Here is a 27,151-nt window from a genome sequence, read left to right on the forward strand (position 1 = left end):
TTAAGTCAAATAGAATGAACCTTTTGACTAAACCTAAAGACTAAAATTAAAAACTTATAAGAGTGAAAATGACTGAAATGTGACTAAAAATAACAAAGCTTGTAATCTAAAAGCTGAGTCTAAGACTAAATTTAAAGTAGCTGCCAAAATTACCACTGGGCTCAACTTTGGGATCACTGCAATCAACAACAGTTCTGGTAGAGCCAACCAATCACATGCAGCAGGATGTTTTTTCCTAAAACAACTGGTGTGGGGGCGCAGGTGGCCAGGTGATTTAAGCTGCGCCCCAGGTGCTTGGTCGGCCTGGGTTTGAATCTGGCCTGTGGCAATTTCACGCATGTTTCTCCCCAGCTCTCTCATCCCTGTTTCCAATTCTGTCCACTATCCTCCTCTGTCAAGAAAAAGCATACCCTCCCAACACCCCACCATATTTTTATGGATCTATCTAATCAGAATCACAAGCATCAGCTGAGTAAAAGCTAAACAAACATTAAAATTGTGAGTTTAAAGATTGGGACTAGTCCACTGTTGTTAATACCATCAAACTCCATGACCTTCAGATTGGTTCATTCAGAGGTGATCACACTGTAACTTACATCGTCATTGTTTGTGTCTCCGTTGCCATGGAGACCATCCCGGATGACAAATGATGTGAGGGATTGAGTTTATTTAAACTACAGAGGAGTCAGGTAGAATCCAATCAGACCAGATCAGCAGGTCTCGGTTCAGATAATCCTAAATGTGCTGAGGCTGTCTCCTTTGGTCTCTGAGCTCATTTTTATATCGTCATCATTCATGTTTTATTTCATGTTTCTTCCTCTCTCTTGGCTTTCTGTCACTTTGAGGTCTTTTTATTCCTCTCTGGGGTGCCACAATTTTCTGTCTTTGTCCTTTAATCTCTTATATGTCTTTGAAACTGTTTGTCTTGTCTTTGGGATCATTGTTTTTCTTTGTGGTTTTAAATCTGTTTGTACTGTTCTCATACATCTCTTTTAGGTGTCACTGGATTTTCTGTCCCTCTTTGGGAATCTGAACCTGTCTTTGTATTATTTGACACTTTAAGTAGGGATGTGAAAAAAAATGATTACTTGTTTTGCTACTGCAAAACAAAGTTAAAGCGAATATCCGTTAGTTATTCTAAATGGCCTAAATTCTTGAGGAATGACGGCCATTTTAACAAGAGACAAAAAGTCTAGCAGAAACTCTGGTTGGTTTCCAAAACTTTTGTCACAAAGTTGGAAGCATAGCATTGTCCACAATGTCTTGACATGTTGAAGCCTTTAGATGTAACAGTACAGTCAGACAAGTAGCGTTCTCCCACCAAACTCAGACCTTTCCATCTGACTGCCAAACAGAGAGGAGTGATTTGTTACTACAGAGCACGTTTCCACTGCTCCACAGCCTTGAGTTGATGTGCATTACACCATAGATGTCACTAGGCCCTTTTGAGGGGCTGAAGCCACCCTAAAAATGTTCCTTAGCCCCCTTAACAATAATTACAGTAAAAACAGTGACGTAATTAATGAAGGAATGCACCACACCATTAGGTTACTTTCTGCTTAACATATACTAGTAGAGCAGAGATACTCAACTCATGGCTCTCCACTTGCCTGTAGCTCTTTAGTGCCAAGTCTACATAAAAACCTTTATTTACTTTTAATCCATGTATTATTATCGTCTGGTGCGCGTGACAGAGGAATGTGTGTAAGAGAGCAGAGGAAGTCCGCTGGTTGTGCGTCTCTTCAGTAAGCTCATTCATTGAGGTGTGCTAAACTAAGCTAAACTAAAGCTTCTTATGCCCTCGTTTTAACAAGTTTCTTCAGCCGCTTTCTGCCCATGTTCTTCCACACTCGTATCTTATAATGATTATTGTGATACATGTCATTATCACTGAGCCTCACACACACAGATCACAGTTTGAAATGACTTGATAGCACATGAAACGTGGGTGTTTTCTTTGATCGTTAATGCACTACTGATAATAAATACGGTCAAAAGAGTAGAAACAGGAAACCAAAGCTACAGAATGAGGTGGGGTGGAGCGATGTGCCTAAGGGTGTTTTCACATTAGGCCCAGTTGTTTCAAACCGCGGCGCAATTCCTCCCCCTCTCCCTTCCCCTGCTGGCTTGCTTTCACACTAGCAACATCTTAGACTTTTATTGCCTTTGCACCTCCTCTCACTGACTCCAACTAGTATTCGTCTGTAAGGTGAGTCACAACAGCTCGTTTATTGACTAGATTCTGATGATTTCCACCCTTTATAGAGGAAAAATGTAAACAAACTGCTGCGCTGTGGAAAGAAGTTTAGTTTTTACGATGACGTCATAAAGCTGATATGACGCTCTGTCCCGTACCCGGGCGCGGTTGCATTCACATCTCATCCGAACCGAGCCAGAGTCCACTTGAATCGCGCCCCGAGACCACCTCCCCAAGTGGGCCCGGGCCCGGTGCCCGAGCATGGTTCATTTGCATTCACACTAATAAAACAAACCGGACTTTGGGCTCAAGTGCACTCGGATCCGGGACTGGGCCCCTAATGTGAAAGCACCCTAAGAGAGCTGCAGGTGAAAGGCAGGGCCGGTTTTAGTCATCTGGAGGCCCAGGGCAAAGATCCAATATGAGGCCCCTCCCCCTTCAGCTAAAGGCATCAGTAATGAGTGGAAAAAAATAGAAAATATCTCTCTTTAGTTAAACAGAGCCACAGAACTACAGTAAATGCCCCAGTGTGAGATATAAAAACCCAAGTAGCCAACCATAATTCATCAGTTCTTTGAAAAGAAGAGCTCAAACTAATATTTTAACACGTCATTAGACTAGGTGGAACTTGCATGAATAAAAAATATATGTTCATTATTAGTTACATATCCATTCTCCTGCCACTATCTCTATGTGGCCTATTGCATCCTATTTAACTACACAATAATCCAACAATTCACTGTTTCAATTTATTTCACCTATGGATCAGTGAATCTAGATTGCCTTCAGACACAGAGAAATATCAGTGGCAGGCAGAAATAGACTAGTTTTATTTGGAAAGCATGAACAGCCTGAAAGAAGAAAGAGAGGAGTTATGAAACCATTTATTTTTAGACATTATATACCACATTTATATTTTACTAAATGTATTGGTGGATCTGTTTTCCAACATCTTTCTATAAACTCACCCTAACATATAGACTTTCAAATACCAACTCATAAACTCACTGAAGGTTTTAATTAGAAAAAAGGATGAACTCCTCAGGAAAGGACAGTCTTCTAAGGAAAAGAGAGTGGGCCAGATTATAGGTCCTGATAAATACTCTACAACTAATAATAAATTAGTAAATGAAGTATTAAGTGTGGACACAAAACTTTGATTCACGCTACATGTTAAGCATTACTTGCAACCCTTGGAGCTAAGGCCCCCTATCTTTCAATCCTAGTGACGTCCCAGCTTTACACCACTCATCCAACACTTGGTGCTTGCATTAGTGGAACCTCGGAGCTCCTCTGCTATGAGATCAACAGAGCATTGGCGGCTTTAAGGCCCCATGTACCTTAGCAGTCATTGATCCTGTGTCTGAGTTGCTGTTGTTCCTAAATGCTTCCACTTTCTAATATCATTGCAGTTGACTGTGGAATATCCAGCAGAGAGAACATTTCACCAACCGTCTTGTTGCAAAGCTGGCATCCATCACAGTATCACGCTTGAATCACTGAGCTCTTCAGACTGACCCATTTAATATCACAAATGTTTTAAAATGGAGACTGCATGGCTAGGTGTGGCAACTGATCTGATTAAAACCCCTAAATCCAATAGTTAACAGGTGTGCCAAATACTGTAGTCCATATAATGCACCTTGTGGAGGCCTGTTAACAGCTGATGGTTCACTTGTTAAAATAATTTATGTTTTAATGATTACTACTGAGCTGCAAAAACAGAAAAAAATGGCTTTTGACATCTTGTTTTAGTGGCTTATAGAAGTCTGCATGGACCCTCTCCTCCTCTCCTCTTCCATTTTTTCACTGCCCTCCCCTGATGTGGGACAGGATGTCGTCATGGTGACAGGATAAACAGATGATAACAAGCCCTCAGCGCTGCAGCGCTCATTTGAATGCTGGGACTGCTGCAGAGGGCCAGAAGAGGGAGAGGAGAGACGAAGGTGAATCAGGGATAGACTGAGGAGGACAGAGGACGGACAGGTAAGACTGCATGATTCAGTCTGCGAGTTTTTCTGCCTTTGGAGTGTTAACTCAATTTTAGGAGAAAGATGAAAAATACTTTAACTCATAATAGGAAAAAATATGTTTTTCTACACTTAAACTGGCACAAGAAATTTGTCAAACCAAGCTGCAGATGTCTTTGTTTCTCCACAGATGAGTCAAACTTTGAAATATAATAAACATGCAGCATAAGATGCTTTACAGATGCAAAAATGCAAACCAGAAACTTTTTCTGTACATTTTTTGAATCCATGTAAAAACTCTCAGGTTATGTGGGACAGATTAAGGTAAGACTTGCAAAGAGCAAGTTGGAAACAAGACTTTGACTCATGCAAATCCTTTATAAGTTACCAGAACATGCTGAATCATTAAAAAGTGCATGCACATTATGCACATGCATACTTAATTTGTGCTTTATTCCAGATAAGATCTGCAAATGTTACAATAAACCTCATTTATACCCTCATTTATATATAAAATACTAACTCTGCAAAGTGTCCTGCAATAAAGTTATCTCCTAAGGCTTTAAAATATTTAGATACAGGCTGAACTATATTTTTAGATTTTAGGATCTGAAATAAACCCTTATCTGTAATTTAGGTGAAAATCAAAAACATGACCTTTGCCTCACTGAATGAAGAATTTAGCTCTAAATAGGAAGACTGTTGTGATCATGTATTTATTTTTTACAGTTAATTTTTATTAAGATATCCTTATATCAGTAAAGATGCTAGTCTCATAAATATTTGCTGTAAATTGTGTCATTTCTAATTTGAAATGAGTGTTGGCTATATTTTTTTGTGTTTAGACCAGAAACTGTGAGAATAATGCTGTCTGTGTTATGTAGGACTGTACACACACTTATGTAATGGTTTGCAGAGATATGTAAGAGCATCCTCACACACACTCAGTGGCACACAGACACACCCATACAGTACAAAGAGCGTGACACACTCATACCTTTTTTTTTTAAGAATTATTTTTGGGCTTTTTTGTGCCTTTATTAGAGAGAGGACAGTGGATAGAGTCGGAAACAGGGAAGAGAGCAGGGAGAGACATGCAGGAAATAGTGCCACAGGCTGGATTCAAACCCTGGTCGCCTGCGCACATGGTGCGCGCCTCAACCACTCGACCACTGGCGAGCCCGACACACTCATACCTTTAAACCCAAAGTAAAACTTAACAGATTAGAAAAACCACCAGGATGTTTTATGTCTCTGAAAGGTGAAGGTTAATCAGACAGTACAGGTCCAGTGTTGGGACCAGAAGAAGGGGTCAGGGTGAGCATTTTTCCAATCTTACATTCACAGAATGGCTAGAACGTAAGCAGAGACGAACAGATCTGCTTATAAACGATGTGCATGCATTTCCAATTATTACATGAACAACAGTAATCTTGCACAGAAAAACAAGCCCAAGACTATTTGACAGTAACAGAATTGGAAAAGTACTAAATATAAAGAGTACTTAGTGAGTTAAGGGGCTGAAAGATATGAGATAAGGTTGTCAAAATCCAAAACAATCTTTGAGTTGTCTTGTGGTTTGCAGTTTTAGGAAAGAGATTATATCTGTGAGAGTGGAGGCGTAGATTTCCAATGGAGCAGAAGTCTTTGTCTTGCTGATAAGGCTGTAAAAGCTCAAATGTTTCTCTGTTAGAAGTCAATAGACTATATCTCTGAGCAGAATAAATATTTCTTATTAAAGGATGGTTTACATCGATATGGATTATGTTGTTTATATTGTGGACGTAACCCAGAAATAGCTCATACTGAAGTTTGAGACCTTCAAACATAATGTTGACTTAAGTTTCACAGAGATGTGCATCCATCACTCTTGTTTAGTACTGTACTTGTTGTCAAGGCCGCCCATTAGGCGTGACACAGGGAGGAGCTTTCTGGGGCCCAGCCAAATGGGGGGGCCCATGGAGGTCAGTAAAATCATGGTCTGTTACGAAGTTAATCTGTGGCAACCATATTTTATATTTAACTGGTATAGTTATACCTATAACTTACAATTGTATTTGTCTATGCTGTATACACAATACAGCCTTTTTCAAAATGTAAGCCTCCTTTCTTAAACAGAATTACCTTTTTTAGTAATGTTAATGAGGATGGCCACAAAGAACTAAACTACATGGGAAATAATGTCAGACTTCATGAGTCACAATGTGCACAAATGTAAAGATGCCAGCAACTGAAGTAGAAGGAACTGAGACAAATTTTAGGGATAGAAGTGGCAACAACTGGCAGGAAGGGTGTTGAAAAGGGGTTAAGGAATCAAGATATTAGTTGAAAGAGGCAAAAAGGGGTGAAAGTATCACAAATGGATAAAAATGGCCAGATAAAGTGTTGAAAAGGAACTGAGAGTGGGGGAAAAAGGGGACAAAAGATGTCTAAAATTGGTTTAAAGTGGCATATAGAGGCAAAGTGTTGCATAAATGGGTTAAAAAGGGCAAAAAAAAAAATCATCACAAACAGGTTAAAAGTGGCAAAAATTGCCAGACGAAAGAGTGAAAAGGTGTTATAGATGACAAAAAGGGGCAAACAGTGGCATTAATGTTTCAGAAATTGCCAGATGGAATAGTGAAAAGGGGTTAAAGAGTGGCATAAATGGGGCAAAGGGGAAATAAATTGGTTAAAACAGGAAAAATGTTGCAACAATGACCAAGTAAAGTATTGAAAAGGGGTTAAAAAGTTGCCAAAATTGCTAAAGGGGCAAAAAGGTGGCAAAACTATTGCAAAAATGGCCAGCGGAATCAATAAATATGGGTTAGATGTGACAAAAAAGGGGCAAACAGCGGCATAAATGTTTCAGAAATTGCCAGGCAAAGTAGTGAAAATGGGTTAAAGAGTGGATAAAAGGCGCAATAAAAGGAAAAATTGGTTAAAAGTGGCAAGAATGTTGCAACAATGATGAGGTCAAGTGTTGAAAAGGGGTTAAAAAGTTGCCAAAAAGGGCTAAAGGGAAAAAAAGTGGGAAAACTTTTTTCAAAATTGCCAGATGAATTTGTAAACACAGGTTAAAGGTGACAAAAAAGGGGCATAAATGGGCTAAGAGTGGGGAAAAATGTTGCAAAAATGGCTGGATAAAGTAGTGAAAAGGGCTTAAAAGGGGCAAAAATTGGTTAAAACAGGAAAAAGAGTGATGAAAGTGGTTTAAAAGTGGCATAAATGCACAAGTTGAACATCAGAACCCAATTATAGCTGACACTTTTTTCAGCTCCAAACTTAAGTAACTGTTAGCCAGGACGCTAGCACCAATGCTACTGATCCAACACACATGCACTGATATCCATGAATCACAATTAGGGAGGACCCGTTCTCTGGGTTTTTCAGGGTCCTAGCCAAGTCTTAGGGCAGGCCAGTTTATTGCTCCCAGTTTGACTTTATGTGCACAATCATTAGCAGGACAGTTGATAAAGAAATCATCAGTTTTACATTTGTAGTTTTGAGTTCATTTAGTAGATGATATATGAGAGTTCTGCAAAGTTAGGGGTGTGGCTGATCTGGCTGACAGGCAGAATCATGCTGACAGTTCAGCTGGAGTCTTGAGAACTCGCTAACCTCCAGCTTATCACCTGTTCCAAGGTTTATGACAGCTGGTTTGAGAAAGCATTTCAATCATGTGACTCCTACTGCTGATAACGGCTCAACAAAGACCTCAGTAGGTTGAAACACCTATGTTGTTTTTAAAGACACTGCCATGTAAAGTAAAGGCAGTTAACTCTACACACATCCTGCAGACTGCCACCGTGAGCACAGTGAACCCAAAGTTTCCAGAGAGCCTCTTTATGTGACGGTACAAAGACCTGGCAGCTTTTCTACCCCTAAAGTGTTCAAGGAGACTGCCTTAGTTGGAAAACAAAGGGGTCCACACACCAGGAAGCTCCTGTTTCAAGCATTTATTGGAAACTAGTGAGGCTTTGAGCCATAGTATGATGGCTTTAACATCACTTGTTGCAAGTAAATGCTTAAAACAGGAGCTTCCTGGTGTGTTGACCCCTTTGTTTTCTTTCTGCTTTTTCTTTGGATTCCAGCCCCCTTTTACTGGTTTTCATGTCTTTTGTTTCTAGTTCTGGTCCATAAAAATGCATTTCAGAGGCCAACAGGTGACATAACTGAGACTATGTTAATGTTTTATAAAGTCAATGGCACAGCTGATACCGAAAATGAGGAATGCAAGGGCGTCACAATGATCTGGATGGATCTGTGAAGATAAAAGCATGTTTACCTCAGTCCTTAGTGGTACACTGTATTTAAATCAATAAAGCCTGTTTAATTTGGCTTTACAAAGCAGATGGATTAGCCACACTCCATGTCTATCATCAGGAGGATGCGTCTAACAAAGCTTGATGATCATTTGCTTATTCAGAGAATGACCTGACTGATCACAATCATTGAGGAGAGAGAAGCAATAGCAACAGGCGTTTAATCATATGCCCTATAACGGTTTCCGCCCAGCTGTGCGTCATCCTGACCTTTAAACAAGCTAGCAGAAATGGGCTAACAGCTATCAGCTAAGATTATGAGGATAAAGAAGATATCCAGTCCTCTGTCAGACATAGACTTCTCAGGGTGGGCCTCCCACCTTTTTTGCTAACTACATTTGTGTGTCTTTTCATCTGTAAACAATCACCAAATGGTAATTTAGGGATAGAACCTCTCTCCTTTTTATCTGACTGATGGCCAGACTGGACTCCTTTGTGATGACTTCTCTTCAGCACATTTTTGGGTATCATTGACAATACCAGCTGTCCAATGCTGACGTGGTTGGGAGAGTGGGGATGGCTTGCTTTCCCAGGCCTGATCCAGCTCACTGCATACTGGGTGCCCTGGACCCGGTGGGCTGGTCTAGAGGCCAGGGGCGACTGTGTGTTTTGTTGAGGGGACAGCTGGGAGGGTACCTGAGTATGACCATCAGGAGGCCAGAACAGTATATGACCAAGGTTGACATGGGAAGTGCCGAACCAGCAGATGCTCCTATTCCTGATCCGGCCTTGCTGTCTATCGATGGCTGCAGTAGTTTGAGTGGTGTTTGATCCAGGCTCTGCAGCTAAACTGAGAACAAAACATCTGCTTTAATGTCTCCATTGATGCACTAAAGTTGCATTCACAGCAGGTCCTGGTCCCAGATAGTTTGTTTTTGATAGGTTGTTTGAAGTGGTTGTAAAAGCCCATACGAACTCTGGTGCAGACCAAACAATCAAACCCTGGGCCACTTAAAATTTCAGTTCACTTTCAAACAACTACGGGTGTGGTTTGTTTGATTGTGAAAGACTGGCACAAAGCGTAAGGATTTACAAACATATTTATGTCATTCAATACATTCAAACATATGTCAGTACCTTGCTTGACATCTGTGCTCGATGACACCTCGTACTCTTGCTCACATTCTGGCTCACCTTCTTCTTCGGTACTGAGGCCCTGTCCACATGGAGACAAAAACGATATATTGCCGTTTCGTGTTGAAAAAGTTTTCCGTAAAGAAGGGATCGTTTCAGGAAATATCCGCCTAAGCATGAAACCACTGGAAATGACTGAAAACGCTGTAGTGCATATGCCAAGCCTGTAAGTGGCGCTGTGTTGCTGCCACGGAAATGCACGAAAAGGGAAGAAGAACATCACAGAAAACTGACACAAACTTTCTTCTAGCTGCCCTACTGGTTGTTCTCAGCATTGGGTTTAAGAACATCTGGCGTGTGCGTTTCGCAGTGGTGGTAAAGGAGCATCAGATTTTGCTGTAAAAGCCATAACAAGCTCAGTAGCTTCTGCAGCACGAACAGAACTGTGCAGTCCGCTATTATTGTTTTGGCCAGACCTGCGCAGGCGCCTTGAGGGAGCTACGCTGTGTGTGACGTAATCGTTTCTAGAAAGATGCGGTTAGCCATCCACACGGAGACGTAACCGTAGTCATTTACTGATTTATGCACTCTGGGACCCATTTTCAAAAAGTATCAGTCACCCAAAACACCGTTTCCTTTGGATGAAACGCCGATACGACAAAAAACTTTCGTGTATACGCCTGAATTCATCTCTGTATGGACGGGGCCTGGGTCACGCTGGATCACAAACTGTCTTCTCTTTTCCTGCTTACGATGATAACGTTGTCGTCCAACGAAGAAGGCAAACTCAGCCTAGCCCTATGTACTGCTCCTAGAGTTGACACTGTTGTAAATCAACATTATGATGGTGGAGATGACTATTTCATTTGTTCTACAAGCAGCCATGTAGTTGATGGTAATACCAAAATCACAGAGTGAAACCAAAATCAACTGAACCAAATGGAACAAGATGAGGACATTGGTAGGGGCTATCAGGTGTGAAAACAACCTAAGAAATGTCTGGAATTTAAAATGTTAGCTGATTAAAAATGAAAATATTACATCACAAGTATCCACAGTTTGGATAAGTGAATCACAAGTCTTTGTTTTTTTTTATTTAAAAGCAGAAACTTACAGCAGTTTGCATTGCCAAAACTCCTTTTTTTCTGTAACTGTGTAAAAATGGGGCACCTTTTATCAGTTTGAATCTGAATCATATCATAGCAGATTTGTTGATTCCTGAAAATATCATATTAATCCAAAGAATCAGAATCATATGGTGTTGTGCTGAAGCTGGTGAGTTACATCTGTACCTGCTTCTGTTCTTACACCAATCACAGGCCTTCAAACTTATATCCATCCTGACACTGCGGAGCAGACACAAGAGCAGAAAAGACAAGAGAAGTGAAAAAGGAATAAACAGGATTTGCTGCTGTCACTGTTTTATTTCCTTAGAAAATTACACAGCTGTTAAAATGTGCATACAGATCATACTGGCCTGAGGCTAGTGGTGACACTGCACAGACCTCCACTTACATCAGGTTCCTCTTTATTTCTCTGTTTTTTGGAGCTCTGTTGTGACTGATTTACTCTTTAAAGAAACACAGAGAGAATTGTCAGCTGCAGTAAAAGCTTTAGTTTAACGTTCACACTCTGTTGACTTTAAATGTTTCAGTCTGACTTTACAGATTTAACTCGCTGAACTGAAAACTAAACGGAATCTGACACCTTCACAAAAACCCACACGCTTCACTTTAACTCCACACAGACCGTCTTTCTCTCTCCCTCTCATCGTAACATAACAAACTTAGGCCCCGCCCTCTTCCCCGTACTCCCTCTCTGATTGGCTGTGCTCTTTGGCAGAGACACCTGATAGCCACACAAACACACGTCACATGTTTTTTAACAGCCGCAGCTATAAATCTTACAGGGTGCGGAGACTTGGTTACCATGACAACCACTGTTAGGGATTGCATCAATGTGTGTGTAATCGCACCGGAGTGAGAAGCAGAGTGAGGTCATGTGACACACCCCGACACACACACACACTAACACACACTCAGAGCTCTACAGGAGCTGCTGCTCTTTATGTTCAGACTTCTGTTTTGTTTTACAGTAATGCTTCTCCCTTTTTTCATTCTTAAAGCTTTTGAAAATTTGAAAACTTGATTTAGATTCAAGCAGTCTATTCAATAAAAAAGGCAGGGCAAGGAAAGTTTGTATAAAGAGCACTGATCATACTGAAGGAATTCAAAGAGCTTTACAGAGTTAAAAAAAAAAAAAACAGAACATCTGAAAAGGACATGCCAGAAATCATAAAAGACACACTACATTGATATAAGTATTCAGAGTTTTTGCAAAAACATTTAAAATGTAGCTCAGGTTCCTCCCCTTTCTCTTAATTTTTGCTGAAATGTTTCTACACCTTGACTGGACTCCACCTGTGGTAAATTAAACTGATTGGTCATGATTTGGAAAGCCACACACCTCTCTATAGAAGACCTCAGCTGACAATGAATATCAGAGCAAAAACCAAGCCATGAGGTCAAAGGAACTACCTGCAGAGCATAGAGACAGAATTGTTGACAGGCACAGATCTGGGGAAGGCTACAAAAAAATCTGATTCACTAAAAGTTCCCAAAAGCACAGAGGCCTCCATACTTATCAAACTGAAGAAGTCTAGCACAACCAGGACTCTTCCAAAAGATGGTTGCCCACCCAATCTGAGCAATCAGGGGAGAAGGGCCTTAGTAAGAGAAGTGACAAAGAACCTGATGGTCACTCTGACCGAGCTCCAGAGATCCTGTGTGGAGACGGGACAAAGTTCCAGAAGGACAACCATCAATGTAGCCTTCCACTGATCTGGACTTTATGGCAGAGTGGCAGTAGGCTCTCCTTGGTACAAAACACACAAAAAAAACCCTTTGGCTTTAGATTACATTAGAAAACTATTGATCCCCAGTGGGTAAACTCATTTGCCACCTCATCAACACATTTTTAATACACAACAAGAAAATAAATAACACCAGAGAATGAATACATTTGATGCATAACTTACAGCTTGAGGTCACAGTTTTACTGAGGATGTTCATTAAAGAATCTGACTGCAGCTGGAACAAACCACTTTCTGATCCATTATTTAATAAATAAAATTCACAAAATGTTGAATTTTTGCACTGAAATATATATAATTTTCAAACTGCCCTTTCCTGTGTTAAATATACATATTTTTAAGTTAAGTTTTTCATTTCTTTAAATTTTTCTCAAACTTTTAGAAGACAGAAAATTCTTGTAATTGCAACAAGACGGGTCTTGAGGACAAGTCGAGGACCCAAACTGGCCTCCTTCTCAATACTACTTGTTTTCAACTGGGGGTTCTGTTCAATAAAAAGGCACTCCATAAGGTGTATTTACTAAACAGAAAACCAACATTTTGTTTCCGTATATAAATTTCTCAGAATAAGGGAGATAGCACTAAAAAGTGCACTTCAGCATTTGCCCATGAGGTGACGCCAGAGTGCATGCACCTCCTTGGACATGCACATTCTGCTTCCAGCATGAAAATGGAAGTAAACTTTTAAGTGCATACGTTCCTCAGTAATGAGAAATTTATGTATAAAAACAAAGTGTTAGTTTTCTGTTTATTAAATGCACCTTATGCCATTTTCGTTGAACCTCAAATTAAACAAAAAGTAAACAGTTGAGCTGGGCATGCTGGTCTGTACTCATGTGCAGGGGCATAGCTAGGGATTTTGGGCCCCCAGAAAGAATATTTCACAGGGCCCCCTTAATCGGCTAGCCAAGCAGCAAATGTTGCCTCATTTTTACAAATATCTCTGCACTTTAATGTATTTTTGAACCCCATTTATGAGCAATATTTTTACTAAATTCACTTGTATTATTCTGCAGCACTGGACCACACCATTTGGACATTTTTAAGGGAGAAGCAGGGGCCCCCAGTATTGTATTTCACTGTATTTGATTCTAATTTCAGTACGTTGACCAATTCATTTATATCATTTCATTTCATTTCATTTATTTGTTCTAGTCATGGCAAAATCCACATTCCCTCACAAAGAGACATTCAACCTCACTCCACTCCATGGCTAGAAAGGAGCAGGGAAAAGAAAAATTCTTATTTTGCCTGCCCCACACTCATTTAGTCACTTTTGATTCAATAATGACATTAAATGCTAAGGAAAAATGACTAAAAACACCTTTTTCATTGCAGGCCTTTTAAGGGCCCCTCCCTACTATGGGGCCAGGTAATCAGTACCCCCCCCCCCCCCCCCGTGCTACGTCCCTGCTCATGTGTTATTGTTTTGGTAGAGAGCCCCCTGGTGGATGAAGTTTACATAATTCATGTTCAGAGAAAATAAATACATTAGGATCATCCATTTACTTTTAGCCATTTGCCTGTGAACTGTTCATTCTTCCTGCAGAATGCAACAGCCCTATCGTTATGCAGAGTGCACACAGGGTTTGGCACATTGAGATGATTTGGCTTTCAGCACTAAAGTTGTCTAAAATGTTTGATCATGCTGTCAGACAGAGCAGGACCCACATGAATAGGTGTGTCCAGTATTCATATCTTTTTATTAGATTTTTCTTTTGAAAGGAGGAAAGCGCTCATTTGGAAAGTGTGAGAATGTCTATGGACGGCAGCCGACTGAAAATAAAAATTTAAATGGTCCTTTTATAATTCAGTTTACCTGTTAAAGAGTGTAAAGAACACTCTAGAGCAGGGGTCATCAAGTATGATTGCACAAGGGCCAGATTTAGTCTTGATAGAGACTCTGAGGGCCGGTCTTTCAAACAAACAAAAACTGAAGAAATAGGTCTGATTAACATATTATTGTGTTAGTATTTGTATTTATTTTCTAAACGCAGGAATTTTTTTTAGCTATTTTTTAGGAATTTTTTAGAGATCTATCCCTATTATCTCTAATGCAGCGGGCCACAGGGAGACAGGTCAGAATTGTCCAGGCCCCTGAAAATCCCAAAGAATGGGCCCTCCCCAGTTGTGATTAATCACCAATATTAACTCATTTTTGACACTTTTAGCCCCTTTTTAATTACCTTATTTGCCCATTTCTGCAACATTTTCTGCCCCTTTTAAGCTATTTTTGATCATTTTTGCCACTTTTAAAACAATTTTTGCCACTTTTCACCCATTTTGCCACTCTTTAACCCATTTTTGCAACTTTCCTGCCAGTTACTCTTCCTGTGTGCCACTCTTTAACCCCTTTTCACTACTTTGCCAGGCCATTTCTGGCTATATTTTTGCCACTTTTAACCCATTTTTGATACTTTATGCCTCTTTAAAACATTTTTTCCATTCTATAACTCCTTTTGAACCACTTTTCCTGCAAGTTTTATACCCTTTGTGCCACTCTTGTATCCATTTTTTGCCACTCTTTAACCTCTTTCCATTATTTTTTTTGCACCATTTTTTCCATTTATAACCCATTTTTATACGTTTTGCCCCTTTTTTCCTCTTTTACCTATTTTTTTCCACATTTGAACCTCTTTTCCTGCACGCTTTTGCCCCTTTGTGCCACTTCACTGCCCATTTTGCCATTCTTTAACGCCTTTTCATCACTTAATCTGGCCATTTTTACAACATTTCTGCCAGTCTCAACCCATTTTTAAAAAGATATTTATTTCCATGTAAAAGTTCTGTAAAAACAGATCAAAATCGGATCATTCTAAAACTATTTCAATAGTAATTGTTTTTGGGATGGATTTAACAGCTGCAGACATTTGAAGCCAAAAGATACTCTTAAGACCAGAACATTTCTTTTCCTCCTTTTCTGAATTTTACGATCTTCTGGGGGCCGGATAGGGAGCTTTGTGGGGCCTGATTAGGCCCTCGGGCCGCCAGTTGATGATCAGTTCTAGAGTCTGATAACAGCCTGACTGTCTTATATAAACAGCTCAGTTTGTCCATCTCCTCATCCTCTGCATTGAATAAATGTCTCCTAAAGACCATGTCTGTGTGAACCTGCAGCCTGAAGTTTGCAGTATGCTAATGTGAGAAGTGCTGTTTATACTGATGATTTAATTCTGGATTACTGTACTTATAAAGAAGTCTAAAGTCATAAAGAGTGGCCTCTCTTAGCTAACTGACCTCCAAACACATTAGTCTGACAGTAATGTGTTTTCTATACAACTGCAACAGAGTGCGGATGTATCTGCATGAACTCTTAAGTTTTTGGTCTTAAAATTGTATTTTTCTTCTTTTCTGTCTGACTCTGTCATTGCAGAGTGTTATCTAAGCCCAAAGCCACTCATCTGCTCTCAGCAGTACAAATGCTAAGTATGCTCAGCTGCCAGACTTTGAGGGCGTTGGTGCCTGATTAGTGCAAATTCCTCAGTGGACAAGATTAAAAAATGTGAGGCAAATGGTAGACACAAGGGAATCCTGGTGTTATTAGCACACAGTTCATTCTTTGTGGATCTGGTCTTTGGATGGATATAAAAAAATAACAGGAAATTAAACCTATCCTGAAAAAACACAATGACAGACAAAGGACATTTTTAATGGTTTGCAAACATGATTGATAAAACAATCAGAGTAACACTCCTCATACAGACAGAAAACATTACACCACTGACTTCAGACCAAGTTTCTGTTGCTCAGTGATGCTGTTGGTGAATGCTGCCTTACAGTACAAATGTCCAATGACAAAACCATCCCACTAATGGGTGAACTTATGGCTACAGGTCCAATTTTACTCAGACAGGAAGCTGGATAACCTGACTCACCAGACAGACAGCTTCATATTTCCATTGCATAAAATGCCTCACATCCATCTGGGCAGATGTCTCAGAGGGTGACTGTGGGAATGTTTCGTCTGTCTCATTCATTATGGACCAATCACATACGATGTAGTGGGCGTGCACAGCCCTGGAGTGAACTCGCCACAGTAGCTGCCAAGGTTGCTAGTTATTATCTGAGTCAGATAGAGAAACAAACTCGAGCCAAAGCTGGTCGGGGAGAAAAGCAAAAACATCTTTTACACAAAGAAAAGTGCTCAGCGCAATACTTTGCTCTTAATTCAATGAAAAAGTTGTCCAGTTATAATAAAACTTTTGCTGAAGCTGCGGCCTCTGTCTACCAGCTTACAGTGCAACTAAGCCCCGCCCATAACTGTTGCAAACTCAGGCTGAAGCCTGTCGGAAGGAGAGCAGAACATCTTTTGGCAAGAAAAGCTTTTAGTGGGGTTCTTTTCTCTTCTAATAATAAAGAAATGCGGTCAAGCTCTGATAAAAATGGCTACTGGACTAAAGCTATATTCAAGATAATTGCTACACCATTGCTACACCATTGCTAGCAGCACAACTAAACCCACCCATAGCTAGTTCTCCTCAAATGAAGCTGATTGGTCCGGTCCGTTCTCAGACCAGGTACAATTGTTTCAGATTGGACTTTTGCAGGATGGATCTCTCGATGCAAGGTTAGGAGCTGGATGTAGAAATGACAAATAGCCATTTTTTACCTGCATTTAAGGACCCAGTTATTAATCACCTGGGTAAACTATTGCTGTAATCATATTTTGTTTTATTTACACATGGACTTAAACACTGGTGTATTTTAACCCTACATCAGTCAGAGGATCTCAGGAGGTTATAATCTTCAAATTCAGGATCTTTTCTTACGATCTGTTCCAGAAGTCAGAACTTAGGAAAAAGGCATTTAGGATGGCTGCCCCCTTTGGACTGAGAAGACCTGAAACTTAAAGTGCTTTCATTGGACACTTATGGAGCAGCTTTACTCAACCCTGCTCAACCAAAGAGCCAAATTGTTGAAAAATGCCTTTGCAAGAGCCACAATGTAAGTGGTGAAAAGTGGCAACAACTGATTAAAGTGGCATTAAAAATTAATTGGCAAATAATGGTCAAACAGCAACAAAAAGTGGCTAAAAGGGGCAAAGTAGGCATAAAATGGCAAAAAATGGGCTAAAAGTGGAAAAACGGAAAAAAATGGCAACATAGGACAGAAAGCGGCAAAAATAGATGAGAAGTTACCAAAAAACAAGTCACAGGTGACAAAAAAATGGCCAAAAAACAGCAAAAAACATAGCAAGAAATAAGTGTAAAAGTGACTGAAATGGGCGAAATTGTGGGGAAAATGGTCAAAAAGCAGCAAATAATTGCAATTATGCTGAAAACAGTGGCGTTTAATGGCAAAATGCAACTTAATTGGTGAACAGTGGCAAAAAAGGGAAAAAATTGCAAATAGCAAAATGCAGTATAACAGGCAAAAAAAACTGGTGGAAAGTGGAATGAGAGTATTACAAATGGGCAAGAAATGGCAAAGAGAAATGGCAAAAGTGGGTTTAAAGCAGTAGAAATGGGTCAAAAGTGGTGAAAAAAAGCAAATAAGGGCAATGGAAATATACAAACAAAAATAAAGGTTAAAAAATTAAAGCCAACTGTATCAATGTGGGGATTCAAACTGATTAATGTGACTTGCAATGGGTAATGTCTGAGGTCATAGTTTCCCTTTATAAAGGTTTTCTTGGGGAATAATATTTCAAATTAAGACATGAAAGAGCCACAAGACATCATAAAAGAGCCACACGTTTCATATCACTGGTTTAGAGGTTGTTTGCTGACTTGGAGGTAGTCACATCTGGCTGCAGTGGTTATGAATGATTTGGACTGTAGATGATCTTGATGAATACCTGCTCTCATTAGTTGTTATTCTTGTCTTTCAGTGTGTTCATGTGATTGATATCTGATTTGTTTGTACCGCTGCTCATTGCTTGTCTGAAACGTTGAGACATGCTGCTGCCTGTCTCGTCTAGGACACTCTTGAAAAATATTTTTTATTTTTTGATAAAATAAGAATACATTTCTTATTTGTCATACAGATATTTCCCAACATGGCTGAGAGCACAGATATGGACAATCTCCTGGTGTCTTTCAAGAAGTTTGCCATCCACGGAGACACGAAGGCCACAGGGAAGGAGCTGAACGGGAAGAACTGGGCCAAACTGTGCAAAGACTGTAAGATCATCGATGGCAAGAATGTTACCAGCACTGACGTGGACATCGTCTTCTCCAAAGTCAAGTGAGTCTTCAGATAAGTGTTAACTTCCAATGTCCACATACACATGCATCTGCTGTGATCCGCTTACAAAGCCCGTGGAGCAGATCGCTCCCTTAGTCAGCCTTTGCACTGCATGAACTCCAGTCTGCCTCCAGCACGCCTTAGAAGTGCCTCTCTCCTGTCATGTAGAGATCAATCCAAACAGCCAGAAAAACATTAGGAACATCCAGTCAACTTTAAAATACAACACAATGCATGGACTCTGGAGAGTAAATCATTACTGTATTACCATCATGTCTCATCCTGTGGAACTAGCAGCAGGTTTCTAGTCCGTCAGTGGGTCACAGAGCTACAGTGCTACTGACTAAGAAAAGTCAACTTCTTATTTTTGCTGGTATATTAAACCTTTACCTGAGTCTAAAAAATGGAGATTTGGACATATTTTGTTGTTATGGCAGTAAAATAGTCAGGAAATGCCCTAAGTCTGAGAGCTTTGGCCCCTTTTCCCAGGAGTACTTGAACTTGACTTTTCAACATCTGGTTAATGATTACTGCACATTGCATAGATTTGTCAGCAGTTTAAAAGAAGAAAAATAAGAAAAACAGATTTGTTTTTCATGGCTTTTATGAGAAGAAATTTTGTTATTGCTCATGAAGTTTTGATTTAAAATTTAAAATGTGAACCTATACATGTTTAGAACAATCACCAGTCATTTTTTGAGTCTGGGACTCTGGGTGTGCAAAACAGTGCAAAAGATAACTATACATAGGTGAAAATTAGTGCAAATAAAGGTGGAAAAATGCATTCTAAAGTAACATATTGTTATTGCACATGATAAAAACACACACAAATGCCACTATCTAATGCTATTTTTTGAAAACAAAACACCACTCTTGCTCGCTCTCCTTTACTCTCTTCCTTTACTCTCCTTTCTCACTCGTCTTCTGACAAAGCTGCCATTTTCACAGTCCTGTTCAACATTATCGTAATATATATACCACACATCATATATTGCTGGAAAGCACAGATTCTCAGCTCTCTGTCAGCCATGGAATTTTTAGATTGAACAAACTTTCAAGGAGTTACAGTGTTGAGAATCTGTGTAGCAGTCTCGCAATACTTCTGGTGTTTTGCTATGAATGCCCACATCTTATGGTTGCGAGTACTGTAATGAACCATATATGTGCGCATGCCCACAATTCTCAGCTTTCCAACACCACTGGAATTTTTCTGATCTGACAAACTTTGACAGAGTTACGGTAATAATACTCTGGACGTATAAAACACAGCGCTGGCGCTGGGTCAGTAGGTAAAGGGTTAAAAATATCAAATTAATCACATAAATATATAGAGATTATAACTACTACCACTCAGTTGCATTTTAGTTTGAGATAACAAAAGTACAAATATGATAAACTACAGCTTTTAAACCTCGACTAACATCTGAGCTTAGTTTTGATGGTTTTTAAATTCTTTAGTAAAAATGGACCTATTGGTCTTTATTTTGCTGAGCAATACTATCCAAAAACTCAAACTTAACTGACAGACAAACTCAGCAAATGCAAAATAACTTCTTCTGTAAAGTGAATGGAAATGTCCCATCTTGAAACCCTTAGTCGTCATGATTTTGAAGGTCTGCAGTCTTTGGCGACTTATTTTCTGATTGCATTAGTTTAGTTGTTGTTTTGTTGATTTATCCAGGCCTGCTGCACTTCGCCAGTGTAGCTTGAGGACCACGGCTTGATCCCATGTCAATGTTAGCGTCTTTGCAAACACAACTTTGGTTTTAACTGAACTTCCTTCAGTTGCTTTTTAAATCAAAATTGACCAATAAGCGGACCTCCTCACTTTCACCTCCTCACCCCCAGGCATGTAAACATCCGTGCTGGAGGACTACCAGTCAAACTTGGTCTTAGGATTAATTTGCATTATTTTTTAATGCATTAAGTTTTCAATATTAATCATGAGCATTCATGAATGAATATAACAGCATTACTTTTGAAAAAACTAGAAAGGCAAAATGATCTGTTGTTTGCATACACTGAACTCATAGTTCTTGTGATCCTGCTCAGGGCTTCAGGGTCACTCGCTGTCAGTCAGAGATAAGTGCTGTGAATTCAAAATATATCCATCTTTAGCTACACTCAAAAATCCTTGAGGACGAGCCCTCTTTTACAATGTCATCGAGCAGATAAAAGAATAAAATGCCTTGTCAAAAATGCTTGAAAATATAGCTATATATACATAGTATATATACTTGATATAAATGTACAGTTATAAGCTTAAACAATATAAAATCAAATAATGAATAATTAAATCATATAAAATCAAAAATGGAACATCAAAATCCATTTAAACAGATGCAATCAGAGGATAAGAAGTTAACAATAAAGGATCTGAAATGACCCAAAGAACCAGTTTGTTGATTTTGAAAGTGCCTTGTAGTGATTTCCAAGCAGACTGTGCAAATAAACTTAAAGCCGATCTAGCAAGCTCAGAATAAATGAAGAACATGTGGAGTATGTGGATTTTGGGGGTCAGTATGACCTCTGAGGAGCTGCTGAATGTTACGATAGAAGCATCTGAGCTTCCTTGTACCATTGCCCACTCAAAAATGTTTTTATTCTGTTGCATATCATCAATGCATTTCTCTCTCTTTATTGTTGAGGTACTTATTTTATGTCACCTCTTTGACTGTGTGCCATTTTAAGGTTTAAAAGGATCAAAAGAATCATTTTTAATGATTGAAGTTTTGTTCACAGTTTAATAATCCTAGCAGTTACTGAACTTTATTGGCATTTTCCTTTTCCCATTGAAGACAGAAGACGTCTCGGGTCATCACATATGAGGAGTTTCGAAACGCTCTGGAGGAACTGGCTCCAAAGAGGTTCAAAGGTCAAAGTAAAGAGGAGGCACTGGAGTCTATCTTCAAACTGGTGGAGGGAAAAGAGCCAACCAATGTCGGAGTGACGGTAAGACAAGAAGATTTTCTGTCGTGTCTCTTCTCCATTGTTTGTCAGTACACTGGAGTTACATGAATATGTTGGTAAACGTTATTGTCTTGAGCTGGTGATGGGCTAGTCACAGATTTAAGACAGATTGTGGGCTAGTTTTGCCTTTCATAGTCATACAGCCAAGCAGTGTGTCTCTATGTGGTTCGGAAATGTCTAGTGGGGCCACGGCATTGCAGCAAGTGGGGGAACCCTTTATACCATCTCTTGTTTCTGCCCCTCTGAGCAGAAAGGAAAGGCAGAAAGAAAAATCTGCCTGCTAGACCTTCTGTGTGGTGGTGAGGCATCCCAGACATTGCCTTCATTGTTGCTCACTATAACACACCATGTAGATAAAACGATTGATGTTCAGGGTTGATGGGTTATAAAAACCCAACAACTGTCTGATCAGCTATAATTATCCTTGAAACATGTAATCTGACCAGAAAATTAAGACAACTCATGACCATTTTCAAGCACTTCAACTTTGCCTTTTGAACATGGACTGAAGTCAGATTCTGAGTCATGAAATGAGACAACCGTGGAGTCTGTGTGAATAACATCCACAGCTTCATTAAAACATGATCAAACATGATGGGTGACCTTTGATCTTTGAAATACAGCAGCTCGGTGTTAAATCAGCTCCGTTTCATCGCTCAGCTGCAGAAATGAGTCCAGAGCTGCAACACCGAGGCTTTTCTCTGTCAGCCACAGGCTGTGCATGAAACCTGAGAGTGCTTTGTAAATGTTTGGACACCCATCATAGGAGTTTATTATTATAGTGGGTGAAGTCATCGGAGTCTGAGCCAAGAGGTGAGGCAATCTGGATCATCATCTGATGATTGAACAGCCAACAGTCAGAGGAAAGAGTAAACACTAGTCTGACTAAAATATACACATTTCAAATAAAAATAATGATTTGCAGACAACAATTTATGATCATGAATGAGAGAGGAAAACTGTCTCCGGTCAGTCCTTGGGAACGGTCATCAATCATTTCTTAGCCACATTCAGACAAGAAGGCGCCAGATAGCCTTAAGTCTTCATCACAGCCACAGCGGTATTAAAGTTTGTTAGCAGAAGAAAACAGAACAGAATGTCACAAAAACATTAGAAAGCAAGACAGAGCCAGTACAAAGACACGGAAACATCAATCTATGCTACTTTGATATTGTTAACGAGTAACTGAGCTTTAAATCTGCTTATTTTTCCAGCTGAAAACTTGTTTTGTGTGTATAAATTAGATCAGCTGATACCAATACCAATAATATTTGATGTGTTGATATAGCAGCTGGTTTAGGGATTGGTGGGTCTACTTCGCTTTGTAGTGTCCTGGGACCTCCCTGTGACAGGGGGTGGTGTAAGGAACACAAAAGCCATCCTTACTCAGTCAATAGCATGCTTTTACTTCTTTTGTTTGACAGAGCAGTATGTTAAAGCCACATTTCCATCAGGTGATCCAGCTTGAGTTTAGTTTGGTACATTAAACTCTAAATTAGTTTGTTTCCACAGACACCTGTACCCTCACCTGGCGGGGTGGACTAGAGGATATGCATTTGATTACACAGTTAGCATGAGTCTCTGCTGTTTCAGCTGCTGAGTTGAGGAGATTTTGTACTGGTTTGTAAAGTTCGTCACAGTTCAGCACATTAAACTCTGATCCTACCCGTGTTTCCTCAGCTGATGTCCATCCAGCCTCACTCATAACATTAAATCTGTCTGCTTTTAGAGATCCAGATCATTCGACTCAGCTCAGTGGAGGTCGGTGTCAGCATCATGGGGTGGGAATCACCAGCCATGCCCCCCCTTATGAGCCACTGTGCCGACCATCCTCCTCTGCCCACTCTGAAGAACTTTAGAGGCTGTATTTCAGCCCCATTGTTTTAAAGAGAACTGACCTGGAAATGCACAACAGAGTAGAAGAATACTGTTCTTAGGAGGCTCAGCACCAAGGTTAAAAGAGGTTAAAAAGATGTTTAAATAACCTGATTACTTGGGTTTTATGATTATTTTAAAGGTTTAATGATGCATAAAGCCAATTTTAAATGATGATGTGCTAAAGTGCGCACAGCAGTGTGCACATGTGATGTACATATCAAACAGAAGCACATAAAAAGCAAAAAAAAAAAAACACTTTTCATTAGGCTTTGGCACAGTGCCTTATGTGAAATACAAACTTTCTGAAGGCTTACTGTGTTGTAATCGTCAAACATATGAATAGATATCATAGATTGTGTCATGAATGGCAGATTTGTTCTAACAACTTCTCTGGAGCTGGCTGTTTGGCTCCAAAAAGGCTGTTCATTTGGTGAAAGTTTGGCTTTTTAAATGTGAATTAAATAACGACAAAGGATGGAGGAACGGAAACTGGCACTAAAACAAGAGCTAGCTACAGTGGCTCACATTAAAAAGTCGTTTCATAGAACAGAATCATTCATGAACAGCACATCACTACTTGGTTGTTCACCCCACAAAGTTGATAGTACATCACAGTTTCAATTAAATTTATATTTGTGACAAAATTAGCAATTTTCACATTATAGGAGGTTCAGCTAGCCCTTTAGCTCAGTACGAGACTCCTCAAGTCTCCCATCATCTGGCTAGACGAGGCTAGAAGGTCTACAGGAGTAATTTCAGATATGGATCACCTCCACGCCAGGTAAATCAGTAAAGTAGTGGGGAAAAAAATCCCTTTATTTGTAAAGTGTAGGGATCATACTCTATGTATGTAGAAATCTTCTGACTATAATTGTGTGTACAGATCCATGTACTAACTTTCCTCTGTTCCCATTCATTTCTGACAGCTGATCCCCACTCCCTTATCCCAGTAAGCATTCAGGATGATGTGACTGCAAACAACCTATAGCTCTTTTCTAGTGGTCTGACTGCTCAAGGACTTTTACATCCCAGGTCACACCTACCCATTCACTCCACGCTCATACACTGATGCCAAACCCTCTCTTAATACCTGAAATTACATTCATAAAACAATGTAAATACACCTCATTAGGTGAGGGTGTTATTGAAAAACCTTTCAATTCAAAATTATGGGTGTTTTAAAAACCAAACCCTCTCTTAATATGTGAAATCACATTCATAAAACAATGTAAATACAACTCATTAAGTGAAGGTTTTATTGAAAAACCTTTCAATTCAAAATTATGAATATTTTCAAAACCTAAATCATTGTTGGGCTCCAAATCAACATCTCACTCCATGGCTGACATCTCTGAGACTGTTTCCATTCATTGAATCTACAGCTGAAAACTGATCTCTTTTCTGACTCCTGTGTCTCCATCAGAAAGTGGCGAAGACGAGGGCTGTTGATCGTCTGACAGACGCATCCAAATACACTGGATCACACAAGGAGCGCTTCGACGAGACCGGCAAGGGCAAAGGTCGCGAGGGGCGTGAGGACCTGGTGCAGAACACGGGCTACGTGGGAGCTTACAAGAACGCCGGGACCTACGACTCTAAAATGAGGGCTGAGAAATAAACGAGAAGCAAGAAGAGCAGCTCCTCGACAGCACTTAGTCTGGACCAAACCTTGAACTTTAATCCCCCATGTGTGTTTGTGTGAGTGTATCTATGAGAGTGTGTGTGTGTGAGAGTGGCTTGGGCAGACTGACAGACTCTCATGTCTGTAAACTCTTTAAACACGTGGAAACAACAGATGTAGTCAAACATGACCAGGTGAACACTTCATAATCACTACGGCTCCATCAGGACTGTTTGAGTCGACAGGAAAGGAGGGATCATTTTAAGAGGAGGTGCTCTGCTGAATTTTCTTTAGTGAAAATCACATTCCTGCAAAACCAAGTAGATGAATGTTGTGGTGCAAGCATGCCATCGCCTCTGGAGTAATCATGCTGGCAGGTCAAATTTGGGTAAAGGGACAATGACTGACCAAAATAGCAAAGTTGCATAAAAGTTGGAGGGATTGTTGAATTTGTGATTTGCCAGGATGTAGCCGAGGACCTCCACTTCACACCGGAAATCAGAAAATCCCCACAATATCTCGTCTCCTAATACTGGAAGTCACTTGAACTGAACGTCTTCTTTGTTGTTTTCTCCGCGTGTCGCCGCCATAATTATAGAGGCAAGTCAGCAACATAAGGAAATACAAGTAGACGAAAAAAATGCAAGTTTTCAGGTTAACAAGCACAGCGATAACGTTACATTAATTTTAATGAATCAATTTATGATCCAAATTGACGTATCACTGAGCACAGACATAATATGCAATGGGAGATTGGCTTGCTGGCTGGACGTTGATGTGGCCGCCATGTTGCCAGAGGCAAGTTTGCTACATCATTCAATTTATTCCAAAAACTTGCACAGTCCCTGTCTACTGTATTGAATGACGTAGCAGACCTGCTTCTGGCAACATGGCGGCGATATTGGCGTCTGACCAGCCAGCCAAGCTCCCGTCACATAATATGTCTATGCTCAGTGATACGTGAATTTGGATCAGAAATCAATTCCTTTAAAATTATTTTAACATTATTGCTGTACTTGTTATCCCAAAAACTCATTTTTTTTGTCTACTTGTATTTCCTTATGTGGCGGACTTGCCTCTATTAAAATGGCGGCGACACATGGAGAAAACAACAAAGAAGACATTCAGTTCAAGTGACTTAATGGTATTAAGAGATGAGATACGGCGGCACTAGTCCAACTTACGGTATGGGGTGGAGGTCCTCGGCTGCATCCAGGGCCCCTTTCAGATTTGCTGAATTTCAACACTATAATTTTGAAGTGATAAATGTTAGATATCTGAGAGATGCTAACAGAAAAATAAGGGGTCAACACTGCAGGTGTGTCAATCACACAACAGAAGACAAAAGAAGACGTTTGCTCTCTAAAGAAGAAAAAAACACAAGTAACTGTATGTAAATAAAAGATATTTGGAGGGAGAAAAATTGGCTTGTTGGAGCCAAAAAATGAATCTGAGTCATGTTAAGCCGGGTGTACACTGTGCGATTTTCCTACGATTCAGCCACGAATTTGGCATGCAACTCTCAGTTGGATCAGGCATTGTTTGTCGCGCTGTGTACAGGGGGTACGACAACCGACCACAGCCCAACTACGACCTGCTTCCAACAAGTCGTGAGGATTTCTGGCATGTTTGATATTTTTGTCGTACGACTCCAGACACTTCACAGTGAAAGCAGAAACGCGAGCAAAATTAACAACTTCGGGGGATTGTTTTTATTTGTAAACTGTCAGACAACGTCCGAAATTGCCATGGCAATGGCTGGAATGACTTTCTGATGCCCCTCCACCGCTGCTATGATAAAGGAAATAAAAGAGCAGGAAATATTCCTACCCGCAGACCTGCAGCTGACACAGATGGTGATGCTGTCTGTGTGTGTGAGACAGAGAGAGTTAGCGAGAGAGAGAGAGAAAGCAGGAGTGATAGAGGGGGGAGAGAGAGAATATGACTGGAAACACTTCACCCTCATACCCTGAGACTTTTTAAAAAGGAAACTCTGCGGGTTTCTGTCACAGTCCGTCCCGACTTCAGTTGTACAGTGTGTGCATTCAAGTCGTGCATGACTGTCGGAGTGTGAGCACA

General features: G+C 40.1%; 1 protein-coding gene across 1 annotated transcript; it reads left to right on the plus strand.

Moving 5' to 3' along the window:
- The first annotated feature begins 4,090 nt into the window (after window positions 1–4,090).
- Window positions 4,091–25,627, plus strand: tppp3 (tubulin polymerization-promoting protein family member 3). The gene is made up of 4 exons (XM_041785927.1): window positions 4,091–4,183; window positions 18,404–18,603; window positions 21,402–21,555; window positions 24,875–25,627. The coding sequence occupies exons 2-4, from the start codon at window positions 18,416–18,418 to the stop codon at window positions 25,067–25,069; spliced, it is 537 nt and encodes a 178-aa protein (XP_041641861.1). The 5' UTR covers window positions 4,091–4,183; window positions 18,404–18,415; the 3' UTR covers window positions 25,070–25,627.
- The last annotated feature ends 1,524 nt before the right edge of the window (window positions 25,628–27,151 follow it).

Source organism: Cheilinus undulatus, linkage group 1, assembly GCF_018320785.1.
Source record: "Cheilinus undulatus linkage group 1, ASM1832078v1, whole genome shotgun sequence".
In the NCBI taxonomy this organism is placed as follows: domain Eukaryota; kingdom Metazoa; phylum Chordata; class Actinopteri; order Labriformes; family Labridae; genus Cheilinus; species Cheilinus undulatus.

Bases quoted from the DNA above. Each gene is read 5' to 3' on its own strand.
- tppp3 (XM_041785927.1), top strand. From the start codon at position 18,416: ATGGCTGAGAGCACAGATATGGACAATCTCCTGGTGTCTTTCAAGAAG. The intron at 18,604-21,401 runs GTGAGTCTTCAG...TTCCCATTGAAG, and splicing joins ATCGTCTTCTCCAAAGTCAA to ACAGAAGACGTCTCGGGTCA. The intron at 21,556-24,874 runs GTAAGACAAGAA...TGTCTCCATCAG, and splicing joins CAACCAATGTCGGAGTGACG to AAAGTGGCGAAGACGAGGGC.